This window comes from Triplophysa dalaica, chromosome 4, assembly GCF_015846415.1.
Source record: "Triplophysa dalaica isolate WHDGS20190420 chromosome 4, ASM1584641v1, whole genome shotgun sequence".
Taxonomy (NCBI): domain Eukaryota; kingdom Metazoa; phylum Chordata; class Actinopteri; order Cypriniformes; family Nemacheilidae; genus Triplophysa; species Triplophysa dalaica.
In genome coordinates this window covers 18133183-18152866 of record NC_079545.1, presented here as the reverse complement: position 1 = coordinate 18152866, position 19684 = coordinate 18133183, and the positions used below count along the sequence as shown (strand labels likewise).

The following is a 19684-nucleotide window of genomic DNA, read 5'->3' as shown; positions in this document are numbered from 1 at the left end:
TAGAAAAACAAAACACTGCATTGAAGTACTAGCAGCCATCCTCCCAAGTTGGCGCAATATTCAACACAACCATGACGTAGATTAACAAGTTCTATATGCTACAGCTTTCTCAGGTCAAGGCCTTTTGGCAACCACTTATGCGACTAACTACGAATATTAATAACTATTCTACAAAACCTTCTTCAAAATTTTAATAAAAAAGTTTGTACCTCTTTCAGACTGTTGTTTTTAATATGATTACTATTTAAATATTACTTGAATATTACTTGGAATGCAATAAGCTTCGAAACTTTTGACAAAAAGTAGAAATCTAAGAAGCACTGCATTGGAGAGCTAAATATGTCATAGTGGCCCCTGTGATTTTGTAAATTTCATTTTAATGCACAATAAAGAAAAAGCAATAGATGGTACGGTCCTAAATTATTGCTTTTTTACAGCAATAAAACCTTGAGATCAAACAGTTGGTCTAGATGTATCCTGCAGCTGAGACAGCTCATGCACATTTCAGTGTTTTATTAGGTTTGCTATAAGTGTCTGACATGAATCCCAGCACAACCTGGAAATGCGTTTAAGGAAAAAGTGTCTTTTTTGAAATGCACTCTCCTTTCTTGGCTTTCTGACTGACTGCACTTTTAACACAACAAAAGCATGTTTTTTCTGGCAGATTTAAACAGGTTTACAAAAAGGCAAGTGAGAAAACTGTCTGTATGGCTTCTTTGGACCTATACTTCAGATAACATTCACCCAAAGATAGCAATTCTGTCATAACTCATAACTTGCTTTCTTCTGTGGAGTACAAAAGGACATTTCTCATTCAATAAAAAGCCTATGTTTATCAATGTCTATAAAATGTATCCTTAAAACCTAACAAAATATATGTATACGTCCACTTAATCTTATTAAGTATACCTGGGTAAAGTTCAAGTTTACACTCTACTGTACTACTAGTTTATTTCTAGATTGCAAGTATACTAATAGCACAGTTGAAAAATCCTCTTTTTATATTTTTGTGTAAACACTAAAGCTGTCAAATCATTAATCGCGATTAATCACATCCAGAATAAAAGTTGATGTATACTTATTAATACTATTACTACTATTATTACTACTTATTATACGAATTAAATATGAACCGGCGAAATGAACCGGCTGCCGGACATTGTCCCTTACATAATATTTGTCTATGTACTCTGCATACTCATTTTATAGGAAATATATTTAGAAAAATATGTATTTTTTTTAACAATACTTTCCATTATATATAAATGTTTATTAATTGTCTTTAATATATGCATGTATGTGTATTTACATTGTGTATGTGTATGTGTATTGATAACAAAATCAATAAGCAAAGTATACAGACACATATTATGTCAACACAAAATTTTATTCGGAATGCGATTAATTTTGATGAATCGTTTGACATGCCTAGAAAAAAATAAAAATCTACAGTAAGGTGAAGTTCATACAATGTTTTCATACAGTACTATAAAAACATGCCCATCCACTGTACAGTCAGAATCATACATGTCTCAAAATCCAAATTAAGCAAAACAAAGGAGTCTGGACCTACATTTTACATAAAATTCTTCTCCACTTAAGGTCTCACGTTTAAATTAAATTGCTGTTGCCCAACCAGCACTGACCTCCATCAACCCGCTCCTCCTACCTACAGTACCATCAATTCTTCCTCGAGTGTTATTTTCCAAGTTTTAAGTTGCACAATCACGAAACCATCCTGATTTTAACTAGTGCAGGTCTCTATGAATACAGCATGTAAGAGTCAGTTCTGAAAGAAAGGTAACATTGTTTGTATACTATTCATTTAAAGAAACATGTTTCCAAAAGGTTTGTGTAGTTGAGTAGGCGGGGCGAGACCGTGGTTCGAGTCCGGTGAGTAATTGTGAATGAGCGCCAGCTGTGCGCACTCGGGCTCGAATCACGTAGGTGATTGGGAGTATATAAAAGGAACGAGCGACCAGACCATCGAAGAGAGAGGGCCGGGCCCGAAGTGTTTGTATATGTATTTATGTTTTACTGTGTTGTTGTTCGCCGGCGGTCGTCCGTGAGGGGCCGCCGGCTGTTATATTACTTTATTAAATGTTTAAAATGTCTTCCGGTTCCCGACTCCTTCCTTCCCTTTTATGGAGATTTATTACAGTTTGCCAATGAGACTGCACTATTGATTAAGATCATGAATTTTGAATTCTGATTACTCACAGGGTCAAACCCAAAAAGATTTAAAGGATAAAGACCTCTATATAAGCAGGACTCTATGAGCGAGTAACGTAACTGCTACAGTGGTGATATTATTTTTCTCCTGATGCAAAGCTTAAACAATGTTAAGTGTTCTAGTCTTTATGCTTGAAAGGAGGGTGGGTGTCTTAGGATAGAGACATCACACAGTCATGGTGATCTGCAACTGCAACTAGGTTGAAAAATGACATTCTTGGGGCATAAATGTCCATTTAAACTGTGGGATTGTGAAAGTGCTCATGTGTATGGCCCTATTAATAGACCTTTACTCATCTGACCCATTTAAGCGATGCTATACTATTTCCAGAGCACATTTAGAGTAAAGATGCCATCCCTCATTAGTCCAACAAGTATAGCACATCAATGCCATTTAGTCACCAATTTTTTATATACACACATTTTACAGTTTGATGATGTTACGTTCGAAGCAGGGGTCTTCAACGTTTTTCGGGTCAAGGACCCCTTAGATGAGATATGCATGGAGCAGGCCCCCCTATACTGAATGGTTAAAAGGAGATATTTAAATAGAAACAACCATATTGTCACAGCAATATTATGTTAAGACATTACATTACAACTATTATGTTATGGTTGCACATAGGCCAAATACTTTTCAGTGTATTATTTTAATTTTCTTATATAGATTGATTATTTCTAAGGGATTTGCAGCATCAAACATTTTCATTTTACAGTGAGATGGACAATTAATGATTTATTTTTACCTTAATTTTTATTAAGGCTTCAATGAGATGGAAGACAAAAACTAATGGCACAAAAACTATTCTAGTGGAGGTAGAGGTTGTCTGTGAATGCGAAAGAAATCAGTTCAGATTTGATGCATTCTGTTTTGATATCAGACCATTTTATTATGTGTTATATATTTTTTATATATATAAAAAATGTGTCATTTGACTGTCAAATTAGCGCTTTACAGCTTTAACAAATTTGAACAGAAGTTCAGAAAAATATGGGAATGCACTTTATTTGCACGCAACTCATTTCATGCGTACTCTGAACTTATCAGGAAAGAGACAGAGAATACACTGATTCTAACCCTACCGGATTTTATGACGCACGTGTTACGTTTCTTCCATTGCTTGCTTCCGCTGCGTGAATGAATGTTTTTGTCATCACGCACACAGGTTAAAATTGACATGCGTGGGAGCTACAATGAGTCTGCATGGCTGAGCACATGCACAGCTTAATGAAAACATGGTTGTATTAGTTTTTTACCCATACTTTACATTTTTAACAAAAAGTAAGTAAGTGCCTGTGAGTAAACAGTAATGAGGAGTCCCCTTGCAGTTTCACTGCGGACCCCCTCTGGGCCGCGGACCCCTGGTTTAAAGGCTTAATCATTGTTTGTCTCATATATCGCACAAACACTCACTGCCACAGATTTTTGTCCCCTCACTTGTCGTCTTGTGTCATAAAGATATGAGGCCAAAAGCAAACAATGTTGTTTGAAGACTGTCTCAGTCTATTTGTTTTCACTATAACGAAATCAATATTTCATGTTTTATTTCTCTTGGAGTGTAGACATGTTTATTTTACATCCGAAAAATCAAGCTTCCCCCCGGGAGCTTACATCTTTGGAACAAACAAATCAGCCACACTAGTGTGCAAAAAAGGTGGCAGATGAGATTGAAGGCAAATAGCTCATTAAAGATACGATGACGCTGGAATCAACAAACTGTCAGGTGGCTGAGCTGATAGAGATCATCCTGATTTTTAGGTTGCTGAGCATAAGAACCACAGGGAACAAGTTGACAGACAGGAGAGGGACCCAGGATGAAAAGATTTCATTAACCAGGAGGGTGAAAGTGGAGGTTTGAGGACAGGTTTACTGAATGCTCATGGGGGAGATGTGGATGAAGTTATAAGGCTGACATCTTATTGTGTACCGTTCAGTTTAATGTACTGAAACAGAAAAATAAAGGAAGATGAGAAAAATACAGACCAGAAGAGATCCCTAATGCATTTATAGAAACTTGCAAAGCTTAAGAGTGTCTGTTGTGGAAAGCTTGTTATTTAGCATCTTTATTCAATTGTTCTAAATGTGAAACATGAAAAATACACCATACAAAAAATAATGTGAGTTTATGAGCCTTGGTAAATATTATAAAATAAACATTTATATTAAATTAAAATCATGTTCAAATCATATCACTATTTTTTCAGTGGGGACATGTTAAAAATGTATTAAAATCCAACAGTTAATTTCTCTAAAATGCACATACATTATTTAGGTTTATTTAATGAAAAAAAAAGGATTTAATTAAAACATTATATTTTGAATATACAATTTATATTTTTTGGTGAATTTTTATAGAAATATTTTATTTGTTACTGGGTTTTTATTTAAATTAACACAATTTAAACAGCATATTTTACTGAGGTCACAGCTTTAAAATTAACAATCATTTATTTTAATAAATTGTTACACATAAAATAACCGCTACAATTTTAGAGTGTATTTAGTGTATCAAGTATTAATAGAAAACAACTATTGGTGGGTGGGGTGAGCAGTTATGTCCCTTTATGAAGGGCCATCCAGCAAATGTGTACAGGAAATAAGTATGATCCTGTAGTAAATATTGTAAGATCTAACTTGGGATTTTAAGGGATACATGGCGAGACAATCCAAAATTCTGTTTAAATTAAATTTGACACGTCTTACATATGCTTTTATCCAAAGTGACTTAAAGTGCATTTAAGATATAAACTTCATACTGTCAGACTATGTTCCCTGTGATGAAACCCGTGACCTTTGAGCTTCTAACGCAATGCTTCGCCACCTGAGCTACAGAAACACACAGGAATGATAAACACATTTTATGAGGGAAAGTTTTTGTTCACATATAAAACAACAATGCCTTGCTCCTTTCAAAGTCTTTACTACATGAGGGTTGCCCTTCATAGTGAGTAGGGCATAGCAATGCAAGTTCCAATTGGATTGGCCCAGTGTGTAATGTGCAACCCATTAACATCTCCTAACTCTTATCAGAACAGCACGTGTATAAAGACAGATAAGTGTTTCTTTATGTACAGGACATGTGTTGTGGGTGTGTGTGATGTGGTGATGGGACATTGATGAATGACAGAACATAAGTGTAATGATGCCATGATAACGAGTCTGTCGACTAGTCTTGACCTATTGACACCGAAGCAGAGGAGGAATGACTCTTTTCACTTTCTTATTCTGTTCAGACCCTCTTACATTCTGTGTTTTCTGTGTTAATTAGATGTACATCAAACCCTTGAGCTTTTGGCCATTTGAATATGCGTGTGTAGACAGCATTAAATAGAAACAGGTTACATTGTTTGTTTTTTAGAGGAATTTAGCTGTATGAAGACCTCTGTATCAAGAAACAATGATTAAAAAGTGTACTCTGACCCCTATGCAAGCTTGATAGCATTTAGATTAAAATGTGATGTAAAACTCATTTTGCTTGAGGTGGATTGCTGACTAATGCTGTATTCATTAAGTCTGATATTTTGTTCCTTTTGCCTCTCTATCGTCTTTATTGTAAGGTTACTTTTTTATGTACTTAAATGCTGCATTGTGAATCAAGTTTTGAATGCTGATTTTTAGGTATTGCCCAACAACTGATTTTTTTAACAAATAGTTTTAAAATCACCAAGTCCACAACTCCTTTAATAGGCCTGTGTTCATATTGCAAAACACACCCCACTACAAGAGAGAAAAACTAAAATACACTCTTAAAAGAACAGTTCGCCCCCAAAATTTTAATTGTCATCATTTACTCACCCTCAAGTTGTTATAAAGGGGTATAGATTTCATTGTTCTGATGAACACAGAGAAATATATTTGTAGGAATGCTTGTAACCAAATAGTTCTATTGATTACCATATTAGGAAAAAGGACAACGGTAGTCCAAAAAAATCCACATTTTTCTAAATATCTTGTTTTGTGTTGAACAGAACAAATGTATAAAGCAGTTTTCCTACTAGTGCTAAACAATGCCATAGAAGAGCCCCCTTTTGCTGTATGGATAACATCTGCAGAAATGTTTCTCTTTCAAAACAAACTTTTTTGTGCAGCAAAACATTTGATTAGACTATAAAAAGGTAGGAAAGAAATAGACATTTTCATCTTTGGTTGTTTGGGAAACCAAAAATGGTTCTTCTATGGCACTGAATTTATTTTATACAGTCGATATACGGTCATTTTAGAGTTTAGAGCTCATTTTATGCCCGGTGTTTCTGTGTGCTGTCTATATAAAGCATTTCAAAATAATTCACTTATACAGTTCCTTTTCAGTTCCTATGTAGGTGGTAGACAGCAAGGTGGTTAACAAGGTTTTGTAACAGAGATTCAATCTATCTTCACAACAGACATCATATTACCACTGTCTGGTCCATCACAAATCACACACAACTGGAAAGAGATACAGTATTACACTCATCAGCAGTGATCTGCTCCCAGATGAACCTAATAAATTAAGAATTTACTAAACTAATAGAAAGTGGTGAATAAATACACCCTTCAGAGCTCAACCAAATGACCAAAGAAGAGGTTGTACTTAATTCGGAAGGAGCAACATATTTAGCTCGTCTGCTGGCCGTGGGCTTGATTGATTTGGTAAGAGGCAAGGTTTTGATTTAAGCTGCTGGAGGAGATGTGGAGTGTGTCTATTGATTGGGAGAATTATCCGTATCCTTATCATGAGAGGGTAATTTGTTTCATCAACCCCTACAAAGAGTTAGAATTGAATTTCCTCCTTGAATTTTATTGTTCCAAACCTGTATACAACATTTCTTTGTACCGTTGAACACCATGAAAGTTATTTGCAGAAATGTTAGCAAATTACATTTCTGGGACATCATTGACTTCCAAAAAGAAAATAAATAAAAAGTATAGGAATAGTATAGCTGCTTGTTTTATTCTTCAAAATATCAAATTTTGGCAGTCAATGATGTCCCAGAAATGTCAGTTTTTAACATTTTTCTAAATATCCTTTTTTTGTTCAACAGAACAAAGATATTTATACTGGTTTAGAACAACTTGAGGGTGAGTAAATGATGACATGACAGAATTTGTTTTTGGCTGGAGTATTTCTTTAATAAATTCTACAGACAGTTTAAAGAGCAGATGTTTTACAAAGCCAATTTAATAAATTGATGAAAAATTGTAACAGACATGTTTATGATAAAATAAAGACTATTTTTTCACTTCTGATTAAGATTGTGTATTAAACCAATGCATATTCTAAACCTGGCATTGTGCACTACATGTATTGTTGGCTTTTATGACAAATTGCTTGAGACATTTCCTCATTTGTAAGTCACTTTGGATAAAAGCACTGCTAAATAAACAAATGTAAATGTACTTAATCGAAAACCTGGCAATGAAATGTGTGTTTGTTTCGTATATATGATCGTCTGTACTGTACTGTACTGTATGTGCAGCAGGCTGTTCATTTAGGTGCCTGAGGGAACATTTGTTCCACCCTTTTGCGTTTGGCATGAAGCATGTGACACTGAGTATATTAGAAAAGAAGGGAACAGACTGGTCAGGATAACTGAAGCATGACACAAGGGTTAGATTAATAGAACTGAGAGCAGCTGTATGTCAATACGCATGCGTGTCAGTCACTCAGCTCATGGAGGTGACACGCTTTAAAATATCAAGTGTCAAGTCTACTTTATTTATAAAGTAGACTTGAGACAGATATTTATTTATCTACTTTATTTATAATATCACCTGCATAAAGATCAGTGTGGGACACCCACTAAACATATGTTACTTGTCCACGGGACAGGGAAGACATCCAATCTGGTGGCAGGAGCTGACACAAAACTCTGGACATTTGAGAGCCACTGCAGATGGAAGTCGTGATGCACTTCATTGGTGTATGAGATCTACACATTTTTAAAAGCATCTGATTTTTTTGTGTACTGGTAAGATTTTTTTTTTTTAACCGGCTACAGAGAGATGAGATGACTGATGCTCTAAGCTCGCTCAGATTTGGATGTGCTCCTAATGTTTGCACAGTTAATGAGCAGCATGGGTGTGTGAACAGAGAAATTGGGGTCAGTACAAAAATTACAGAGTAACTACTTCAAATTTGCTCTAGGCCGAGTGTCGAAAAGAGGAGGAAAGCACAAAACATACAGACTCACTGCCAAGAGAGAAGACTGATGGAATGGGAGCAAGCTGCAGACTCATAAAGAAAAGATCATTGTTGATTTAGACAGGTCTCAGTTACAAAAGTACATGATGTTACAGGTACAACTCCTCCTCTAGGGATTAATTTAAGAACAATCCCAAATTCAAAAATCCTTCAAAATTGCTTTGGGGTGTACTTGCATTTCCAGGAAATCTGTTGTACATAAAGGCTGTCATTTTAGTATAATCTATTCCACTTTCAGTTCCACAAGTACAGAAAATAAAAAAATGAAGTAGAGAACAAACAAATGACACTAGCCAACCTCTAATCTTTCACATCACACCTCATATGTCAGAGCAATAGGAAATTATTCCTACCCCGTGTAACAGTTACATACTTTGTATGTGCATTCTTTGTGTTGAATTTTGTATTTTTGTCAGGTTATGTGTGCATGTCAAAACTGACTTGTTTTGGTGCTTGGAGCCCTGCAGGTGTGCGTGATACTGTGCCACTGAATTTAGCGTGACGCTGCAGATGTCACACGTGTAGCAGCGTTTCAGACCTGAAGAGAAAAGATACACAGTTGTAAAAATACAAACACACATAGCCAGACACAGACAACTTGGAGCGATCGCTCATCTATACAAGCACTGTTATCCAATATAGAAACTATACAACTACTCGACAATCGCGGAAAAAATTAAGAGAACCATTTTTTTATTTTAAAATCTACTGTTTATATGTATGTGTTTAGGTAAAATATTAATTCTGTGAACTACTACCAACATTTCTCCCAAATTTCAAACAAAAATATTGTTTCTTTTTGCATTCATTTGTAGAAATGAACACTGGGAAAAACAGGTCAAAAAGACAGAAAAAAATGCTCTGTATTTTTTCCGACCTCTAATACTGTAATGAAAACAAGTTTATATTTATTTTTAAACTATACAACAGTAATAGTTGCACATATATTTAGGAAAAGTTCAGAAATGATTTGTCTTCATGTTTCTTGTCATGACTGTTAGTCTTTAACATTGCTGTTGGATGACTTTATGTCATTCCTGAGGTTTGATTTTGTTGAATTTCAACAAGGACTAGTCTGTAATGACCACAATACATCTAGAAATGCTTTTTAAATGAAAATTTGGAAGAACAGGACAATTATTTTTTGAAGAACAGGACGGTTTGATAAAATAATATTACAAGCATATTCTTCAGTCTAGTCTCTCTCTCTACAGTCTCTCCACCATACTGAGGTAAAAACAGACTGGTCAATAAACCCTTATCATGTCATTCCTGAGAACAGAAGGACTAACTGGGGAATGAGATAATGCTGGTCCAGCTCTTTCTCTCGCTCGGCCGCGTCTCAATACGGGTCAATGCTCGGCTGTGTTTCGCAGTTCTGCCTGATCAACTCTCCTGATTACCGTACCCGGAGGGAATGTGTGTGTGCGGAGAGAATCAATTAGAGACATACATTATAGCAAAGAGTCTATTATTTATTTAGGTTTATCAGGACCATGAAACAACAATCTCCATGACACCAGTTCAGTGTTTAAAAGGAGAGAGCTTTGGTGGAGAAATAAGTGAAACTTAACAAAACAACACCTCATATTACTAGTCGTGGTCTGTTGACTTTGGAAGCTATAAAGCTCGTGACTAACGACATGATGTAGCAACACCCTGGCTATCAGCGCTGTTTATGCCAGCACCCCCTGTTATGGATTAAGTGTCCCGTGTAATTTGCTGTCATGTTGCACTAATAATATTGCACAGTGAAAAATTGCCCTGGCGATCTCCACTCCAAATTAAGTTAAACCCATAAACATCGTTTGGAGGAGAAGGGCATGGAGAAATGAACACTTTACTATTGATTCATCATTATGTCTAATTTTATCCATTCTCATACATCTACAGCATGCTGCCTGTGACGATACGGTCTCGCGCTGCATTAGATCAGTCTGTCAAAAAAAATTGACACTGACAGGGAGGGAACAAAGCCTTCCGTGTCTATCCCTATAACACACAAGTGTCTGATCATTTCTGCCAGGGCAGCCAGCAGGAGTTTTGAAAATTGCTAATCGTTTCAGCGACAACAACTGAAAAAACTTTTCATGCATCAATATACAGGGCCATAAACAAAAAAAATTTGGCTTTGGAAGTTTGAAGTTACTGTTCATGACACATGTCCTTGTTTACTTACTATAATGTTATTTAAAATCTGTTGGAATTTGTTCTGAAGGTTGTCTCAAACTGTGTTCACCCTGTTGTCCTCCCACATTAGAAGCCCCATAACTAACATAACAAACTAGTCCCTAGGATGTGCTCTAAAGTCTTCTGAAGTCTTACGATAGCTGCACTCACTGTAAATATAAGACTTCAAATTGTTCTCCCAACAAAGGTAAGTAACTTGAACAAAGTTTTTTTAGTAAAAAAATATGAAAAATGTATTATTTTTAGTATGCTGAACAAAATTAATCTAAATGTGGTACCAACAAAGATTATTTTGTTAACTGTTATTAGATAGCTAAGTGATTGTTCAAAGGCGCGTCAAGAAGTTTCACCAATTTACCAAACTGTAATCTCAAAAAACAATTCTAGTGTTTGAAAATTCCCAGCATGCATTGCAGATTTTTTTTAATTTTTTGCTGGCTATATTTTTAGTTTTTGTTGTCATTGTAAGTTACCTTTAGTATTTAAAGTTCCTTTTTTAACTATATGATGTTTAATGATGTTTGATGATTGTTACCATGATTGATGATTATGTGCTCAATGTTGAGGTCTGAAATAAATGAGACATTGAGGCCATTGCTAAAATGTTTAAAACACAATCACCGTAAGAAGTTACTTAAGTAGAGTGTGTATATAATATATCTATTAAATAAAGTGTGTATATATTAATATGACAATTATATATTAACGATATATAAAGCATAATCTTTTGAGTTGGGTCAACTAAGTTCATAGTTGAGTGAACTCAGAAATCTAAATGTTGTATATCTATTTTAAGTTGGTTTAACATTTTTTTTTTCAATTGACAGTCATGTGACATTACTCAGTTAATTGAGTTAGGTGAAATACTTGAAAAGTTGAGTAAACTCAAAAAAGCTGAGCAGCGAGTTGCCATGAACTCTTAAGTTAACTTCATTTTTTACTGTGCTGTTAATCTTATCCTACATTTAGTGTCCTTGTAAAGAAATAGCATGCGATTCATCTATATATATTTTTTTTTCACAAATGATCAAAAGTCACAGTGGTTTTGAATGATTAGAAGGGTGGGAAAATTATGTCTGAAACAAGCATGAAACTGTGTTATGTACCTGTCGAGAAGAGATGCTGTTTGGAAGGGAATGGGAAACCTTAAAGATTTTGAGGGCATACAGTCAGGTCCATAAATATTGGCAGAATTGAGTCGATGTCCCAATATTTATGGACCTGACTGTATGAATAAAAAAAAACATATTTATAATAAACACTTCAATATTCCCTAAATTAAAAGGTTGATAAGCATATTCCTAATCACAGCCAGAATCTTAATCACAGTCAATTATTTAAACCCTTCTTCACACACATGCTCTTGGATACTGACATCAAGGGGAAATGGCGGCGACACGAAGGCTTGGGGCGACTCCCAGCTGACCCTCTGACAGGCTGCCTCTCAAACGCTTTTTGAAAAGGTGAAATAATGGTGCACTGCCCGAGCATTCATCAACTTTAGAGAACCGTTCCGCCTGTCACGCTGCCCACGGAACGCATGAGTAATGAAGGGGAAACCAGTGCGCAGCTCCTATGAAGTCTCTCTCATCTGTGTCGCCCCGTCTAAGATTTATTACTGTTAACACGAAACATCTTCCGAATGGGAATAGAGGAACCACAAGTGGTATAAATGAACAGAGAGCGAATGTTGCCTCTTTGCTATCCATCTTGCAATCCCTGTTCTGCGACTGAATATATATCTTACTTCTTGCAGATCGAGGAGCACAGTGTGCTTGATTTCCTTGTTCTACAGCACATGAAGTCTCTCTTAAATAGAACTGTAAGGATTTTAATAAACAAAATGTTTTGATTGTAATCATAAGGTCGGAATTGAGAATATTGTACAGAATATAAAATGCCAAATAGATGGAAAAGCAAAACGCACTGGAAAACCCCTTGAAGAATATCGGGAACGCAATAAAGTTTAATGATACCTTCAAGGATATTATCACCTCAGGTTTCCGATATGCTCCTCTTTATTTAGATTCCCATCTGTCTATCCAATTTTAAACTAGTTGCAATAATAGTTAGACCATTAGTTACTATCCATTACACTAAGAGTCAATTATTTTTCCCATGAGTAATTATATAACGCCCTTGGACAGATTCCCCATATCACTAGATTTCAAACAGACACTTGTGTTTATCAACTACATTAGATGTTACAGCACCCAACTTCAAACAGGCTTTAGCCAAGCATTTACTTTCACATCGAGTTTTACTGCTATACAGTCAAATATAATTTCCTTCTTGATATATGCCTCTGGACTCTTTTATGAGGAGAGCAGGAATAACCATAAACCTCAAAAAAGGAAAATAACACATTCACTGTGCCCATATTAAGAATGTAAGCACAATTTAATCGCACAAATAATGCATTAAAGGAACACTTCACCTTTTTGCCATAACCAACTCACCCTCACTATCCATCATAACAGTAATCCACACAGCTCCAGGGATACATGTCTAGTGTTAATAAATGTCTCATGACACAAAATGAGCAAAAACAATTCATATTTTGAGAAATAATGTTTAGTCAAGTTTGGATGTAAATATGATTATCACTGTTCTCACTCAAAAACCTCAACTTTTTAATCTCATTAGATATATGCCATTTTTGGAATGGGTCACTGGGTCTCTATTCACTTGCATTACAAAGCCAGGGACATCCAGGATTTGGATTATTACTACTCAAACTGTGTTTGCCAGAAGTAGACACCTTGGAAGGCATGAGTGAATTAAGGCAAACATAATTTTAGGTTGAACTGTTCTTTATTTGAATTTATCATACTAATTTAATAAATGTCTCATAGTCTGAAGTTATTTACCATTCACCATTTTTAATACATTACATAAAGTTCTGATGTAAGTCTGAGCCTTTCGAATGAAATTATAGAATGTTCATCATATTTAGAAATGATCCATGTATTCTATGTTTCATATATATTTGTTCATAATTACATCTCTCTACTTCCGTCTCTACTGACTATGTGCATGTTAGTTGCTTTGCAACAATGCAAAATTGTTAAAAGCGCTACAGAAACAAAACTGAATTGAACTGAATAAACAACATTTTGCTTTTAGGGAAAATCATTTACCAAAAGCCTACATTTGTTAGAACCTTCCCCTTTTCACATGAACCCTTAAAACACACATGCTGTATATAATCTCTCCACATTCACATCTCTGATACAGGTACAGAGTTCTTTCGACAGTACTGCAGAGAACAAGCACTTCTTTTTCACTGCGAGTTGATCCTTTATGAACTTTAGGGCCGTGCTGGTTCATCTATTTTAACCCCACAGGCATCTGCCCGCCTGATGGTACAAACATCAATTTGACTCTTTCAGTGAGCCAGAAAACCCAAGCATATGTTTGCATAGAGAGATGTATTTATTAAGATTCTATAGAGGACAAAGCCTTCCAAATAGTTACATCAGTGTACCTGGGGCAGTGATTCATGTTTTGGGTGTGAGGGCAAGGGTCAGCTTCAAAACATCCAAGAGCACATTGTAAAACAATTAGGTGTGGCAGTGCCTTCTGTTGCAATGTACTGTACATGAAAAATGGATCTGCTCTAATGTTCCTTGTGATTAGACCAATCTGTCATCAGATATGTTATGTTGGTTTAAACATGAGCAAAATGATGCTAAACAACAATGAATGAGAATATTATGCCAGTATTTGTGCTGCGGATAGCAGATGTCATCTAAGTGCCGGGTAATTCAGCAAACGCTGATCCACTTTTGTTCCAGACAAAACACATCTACCATATTAAATTGAAAAGCCCATGGCTAGTGCCCGTATTAGCAGTGCAAATATAATACACCACAATCCAATTACCATCTTACCTGATTCTATTCAAATACTAACAAAAGGGTTAACACAGAATTGCCTTTTTGATCAGAGACTTAAAAAAGTGAAAAATGTGAATAATTTTTATTAATTTGTCATCAAACATAACACTAAAAAAAATTGTACTGTATTTTTTACAAGGGATAAAGCAGGGCTTAATTTCAGCGTGGAATTGCACACTCAAAAAAAAGTTTTTGAAAGAACTTAATGAAATTAATGATTTTTTTCACAAAATTGAATTACATCTCTCCAACAAAATCTACTTTGTTTGAAAAGATTCTTTAAAATTGTTTTGTATGAACAACATTTTTTAGTAGTCTTGATTAAATTCATTTGTGTCATATACGTGCATATTTTACATAAAACCAATATAAAAAACCCAATTATAGCGATTACAACATTTAAAGAGAACAGTCAAGAACTTTTTTTAAATACACTTTTAACATTTATAAGACACTATTATTATTTATTAAGATATTGAGGAACTAGAACTCAACAGAAATGCAAATAAATGCTCGTAACCGCCCACGACCTAATCAAAGGCAACGCTTTTGGTAACCACACAAATTAAAAAATATAACAAACTCTTCAAAACCTTAAAGATACATAAAAAACCACCAAGTGTATCTTTTTACTAAAAATGCATTAAATAACACTTATTTACGAAGCATGCTGGGAAATATAAGTCCTCTGCCCAATTGTAACTGTTTTATGTTAACATAACACAACTCCTTCATGTTGTACCAACATGAATGGTTTGAGTTATATGACTAAACAGAAAAATAATCATGTTGTGATTAAATTTTCATAAGTTGTGTTTATTTAACTTAAGCAATATAAGTAAATTGATCAAGCAGCAAAAATATTTTTTTGAGTGCAGGGCTTTCGCATAATTTAAATCATGCTGCAGATCAGTTTTAATAACGCTGGAAATTTCCGCATCGGTGGAATTTGCATTATTTCTGATCATATAATGAAATAAATCCAATGAAACGAACAAAATAAAATCGAAACGCGAAAACAGTATGTCTCTATTTGCTACCAGCCCTGTCTTTCGCTGAGCCCTTTTGAGAATCGCATGTCTCGTGCACCAGAAATAATCAAAGTGAGCCAAAGAGCGTATTCACTGATTAATGTTAAAAAGCCAAATGTTTTTCAAGTAAAACTAAAGAAAAATAGTTAATTGCACATCCTGCATCAGGAGTAGACTCTGAACTTCAGCTTGGGCATGCAGAATGTAAGTGCCCAGGCATGATACCTGTGACCCGAGTTGTGGACGTGTAACCTGGTGTGATTGTAAGATACAGCATATAAAACAAACATATAATTGCATGTTGTAAGTATGACTATTGCCTATAGTCAAAGCACAATCTACTAGACGAAACTACAAGCTGCACAGCGAAAACCATGGGCAAAAGAAACATTCACATGATTAAACAAAACTGCATGCTGTATGGGTACATAGAAAAAATTGAAATCAACCCGTACACATACTGACTGTACACCTATCAGCCACAGTCTCAAATATTGCTGGCCTGCATGCAAAACTCCAAATGTGGCCTTTCTTTCAGGGTTGACGCTGATTAAGTCCCGCTTAGGGGCATTAATGTCTGAACTGTCAAGTAAAATAAGTTCAAAATTCATTAACGAATGCCTTGAAGTCATGACACAGTTGTCATTCTGGCTTACCTTTTACAGTGCGTTACATTAATGTTTTCAATAAATAAAGTGTAAGTTACTAGAGAATAGATACAATTAATTTAAGTTATTTTTTAATAAAACATTTGTATTTAATTATTTTTGACACTGTTTAAGTTTTTCTTTCACCCCTTCTCTCCAACGTGATTATCAATTAGTAATGATTTTCACCCCTTTTCTTTTTCCAATACAAATACCTAAAATGCATTTACTTGACAAGGAAAGTGCCCAAAGATATCGAAAAATTCATATTCATATTCATATAATATTAGGTACAACTTTTTCTTCCACCACTAGCAAATATATTTATTTGTTTTATGCATATATTTGTATATTTTCTTTCAGGAAACGAGATTTAATATCTTAGGGTCACTTTACTTGGATAAGAATGCATCTTGATTTAAGATATCTGTACTGCAAAAAAAAACACACTAAGCTTTTTTCAAAGAGCATACTCATTTACTTAATTTTTCCTCCAAATGATAATTCTTCATAAAACTATCATTTAAAGTCCTGATTTCAATTGTGTCCTCTTAACTCAAAGACACTTCCAAAAACATCAGCTACATAACAGCAGCGAAAAAAATCCTTCATACCATTACATAAAGTGTAATTTTGTCAAAGCCAGAGAGAAAATGAAATGGCTTATGTGTCACCTAAGCATGAAAAAGCTAAATCAAGTAACACTTCCTGGTTGGCATTTTAGGTTTGAGCATAAAACCTTTCATGGACAGAATTGCTAGGAAGGAAGACTGTAATTGCACAATCCTTCAATGTGAAATAGCTGATCAACAGACAAGTCAAATTATATCTTCAAACTTGTCTTTCCAATTAAACAGCAGGACATGGATAGATGGAGTTTGTCACAGGCGCGGCCTGACTGGCTTGTTGACGAATCGAAAAAATTGACTTGTGAAATCATCAGCTTAGATTAAATCAACATTTTCGGCCATGATCAGTTAACTTGAGTGATGAAGTGCGTGTAACTAAATCAGTTTTTTTTAAATGAATAACTAAAACATCAAATAAACCACCTTGTCCAAATGCCAGTAATTCTTTCAATACTGTAAAATCAAAAAAAATTATCAATGAATTGCATTTTAGAAAAAGAGATTGTAGTCACTGCAATATTGATTATAAACGGTACACTAATTATAAAAACACTACCAATAAATGCAATGAAAAGCAAGTAAAGTGAACATGCTGCATTTATGAAAACATCAGTTTGACGTTACCATTTTGGGACACTGCAACTCTGCAATACTGCATTGTAAGCATGTCCCTTTAAATGAGTACACTGACTACACAGAATAAATAAATAAAGTACTTTGCATTTACAAAGTAGTTTAGATATTGGAAAAGCTCAAAGGACGTCAACATGAAGGCCCGGACATGCTAGCGGCATCAGGGTGAAACAGATTGCTTTCATTATGATAAAACAGGACACTATGCATAATTCCAGGAACACATTGAGATGAGAGCTTAAATCACAAGGGCTTCCCGTCCAATTGACTGCTGCAAAAGAGGAAAGTAGTCTACATTGGCTTCCTTGGTTTCTAAATGACTGTGGATTGGTACTGTTAATGAGCTGGGTTTTGTGCATTATGCAGTGTTAAGTTTTAAGAAAAATGGGATTGTTAAGTGTGAAAGTAAAAATAGCAAATTACTGCAGCCACTATATATTTGATGAAAAACCTAAAGTGAAAATAGGGTGAGAGAAAATCATGCCTTTAGTTCACTGTAGAACAACTGAAAAATAGATGTAGAAAAACGAAAATACAGGATTTGGATGTGCATAACTACACAGCACAAATACTCAACTGTATTGGCTGTATTTCGATTGAGCAGGGAATCATTTCTGTGCACATAAAGAAAAAACAGAATCCATCATAAGAACGAAATGGGGTCAGCTGGGTCTTCAAAAGCTTGCAAGAATGAAATTAAATTTTAGGGACAAGAGGATAAAGGATGACACCCCCGTGCAGGCATCTAGATTATAAAAAATCATTGCAGGTAACCTAAAATGTGCTCAAGTCAAAAATATAAAAAACCAAAGGATAATATTATAAAAATTACCTGACTACATTAAGTTCTCCCAACAAAATTTACTAGTCGATTGATCCACTAGTACTGTAACCAAACCAAATTGCAAATAACTTTATACAGTATACTGCATGAACCCCCCCTTCTGTCATCATTTATTCGCCCTCATGTCGTTCAAACCCTGCATGACTCTTTCTTCTGTGGAAGATATTGCGATAAAATGTTTTAGTCGGTTTTATGTCCATACAAAAGTCGATGTGGGCCAATGTTGTTCGGTTACCAACCTATTTCAAAATATCTTCTTTTGTATTCTGCAAAAGAGATTTTATCATACAGGTTTGGAATGAAACATAAATAACAAAATACTTACTACTCCACTCAACTAAAAATCAACAGAATATAAGAAATCTGTATCCCATTTAAATAAAAAAAATCCTGTGTTGTTTTCAACCTATGATTGTTTCTAAAGAGACAAAATATACATATGCTAGGTTGTTTCAGCCCAAAATGCTAGGTTGTTGCATTCCATGGTTGGGTCAAATATAAAAAATATTTTGGGTTAATTTAACCCAATGGTTGGGTTTCTCCCTTTTCGACTTTTTGAAAACAACCGAGCATTTTTTATATTGTAGAGACTCAAAGCCTCAGGAACAGCAAACGTGCCATGCACTCAAAGCTACAGTACACACACATTCATGAAAAACCACACAGACACGGTGCTCAATAGAAAATCTATGAATATTTCATTATGTTGCAGTCTTCAAAGTGTGACTGCTGCCTCTCTCTCTGATGCTCTGAACATCAGATAACGCTCCCAGCATGCAGAGGACAGAGCAGAGACAGATCTATGCAACGACAGAAAAAGAAGAAAATCTAAGTAAAGCAGAGAGAAAAAGAAAATTAGATGACAGATATTGAGAAAGAGAGGCCCAGACGTCCACACAAGCCACTTGCTGAAGTGTTATAGGTGCTAACACTTTGTGTGAAAGATGAGACTGCCACCAGCAGCTCCCCAGCCCAATGAATTAGGCAGAAAGATCTCCTGCAACATTTCTCTCTCTCTCTCTGCCAAATAACACACACACACGATCTCTCTCGAACAGCCTGGTCTGACCGTTAGGGTGATTTGCCACATCATTACTAATTGATAATCACGTTGGAGAGAAGCCATCAGAGGAGTACAACTGCTCACTGCGCCGGCTGCACTGACATTTCCTGGCTGGAGTAATGACTAGGTGACATTAGGGGAGACCTTGCGACACAGACAGTGCAAGCGGGCAGCCGAGGGGAAAATTGCAGAGATGTTTGGCCCATCTATTTTTCCCTCCTTAACCCAGTGAAGAGGAAATGTTTTGACTGGACATTTCTACAGTCTCATTTTAGTCCTGGTGTACTGGTCCAAATGTTAGGGTGTGATAACAAATGCACATTCATTCAAATTG

General features: G+C 35.4%; 1 protein-coding gene across 2 annotated transcripts in view; it reads right to left on the bottom strand.

Moving 5' to 3' along the window:
- zmat4a (zinc finger, matrin-type 4a) overlaps positions 1–19684 on the bottom strand; it is an 82408-nt gene that overhangs the window by 3202 nt on the left and 59522 nt on the right. The window contains exon 7 of one of the 2 annotated variants that reach the window (XM_056746117.1): positions 8856–8952. In XM_056746117.1, coding sequence (XP_056602095.1) covers positions 8856–8952 — 97 coding nt within the window. Of the gene's footprint in view, positions 1–8346; positions 8953–19684 lie in introns of those variants that run through there. The other variant, XM_056746116.1, reaches the window with a different exon arrangement.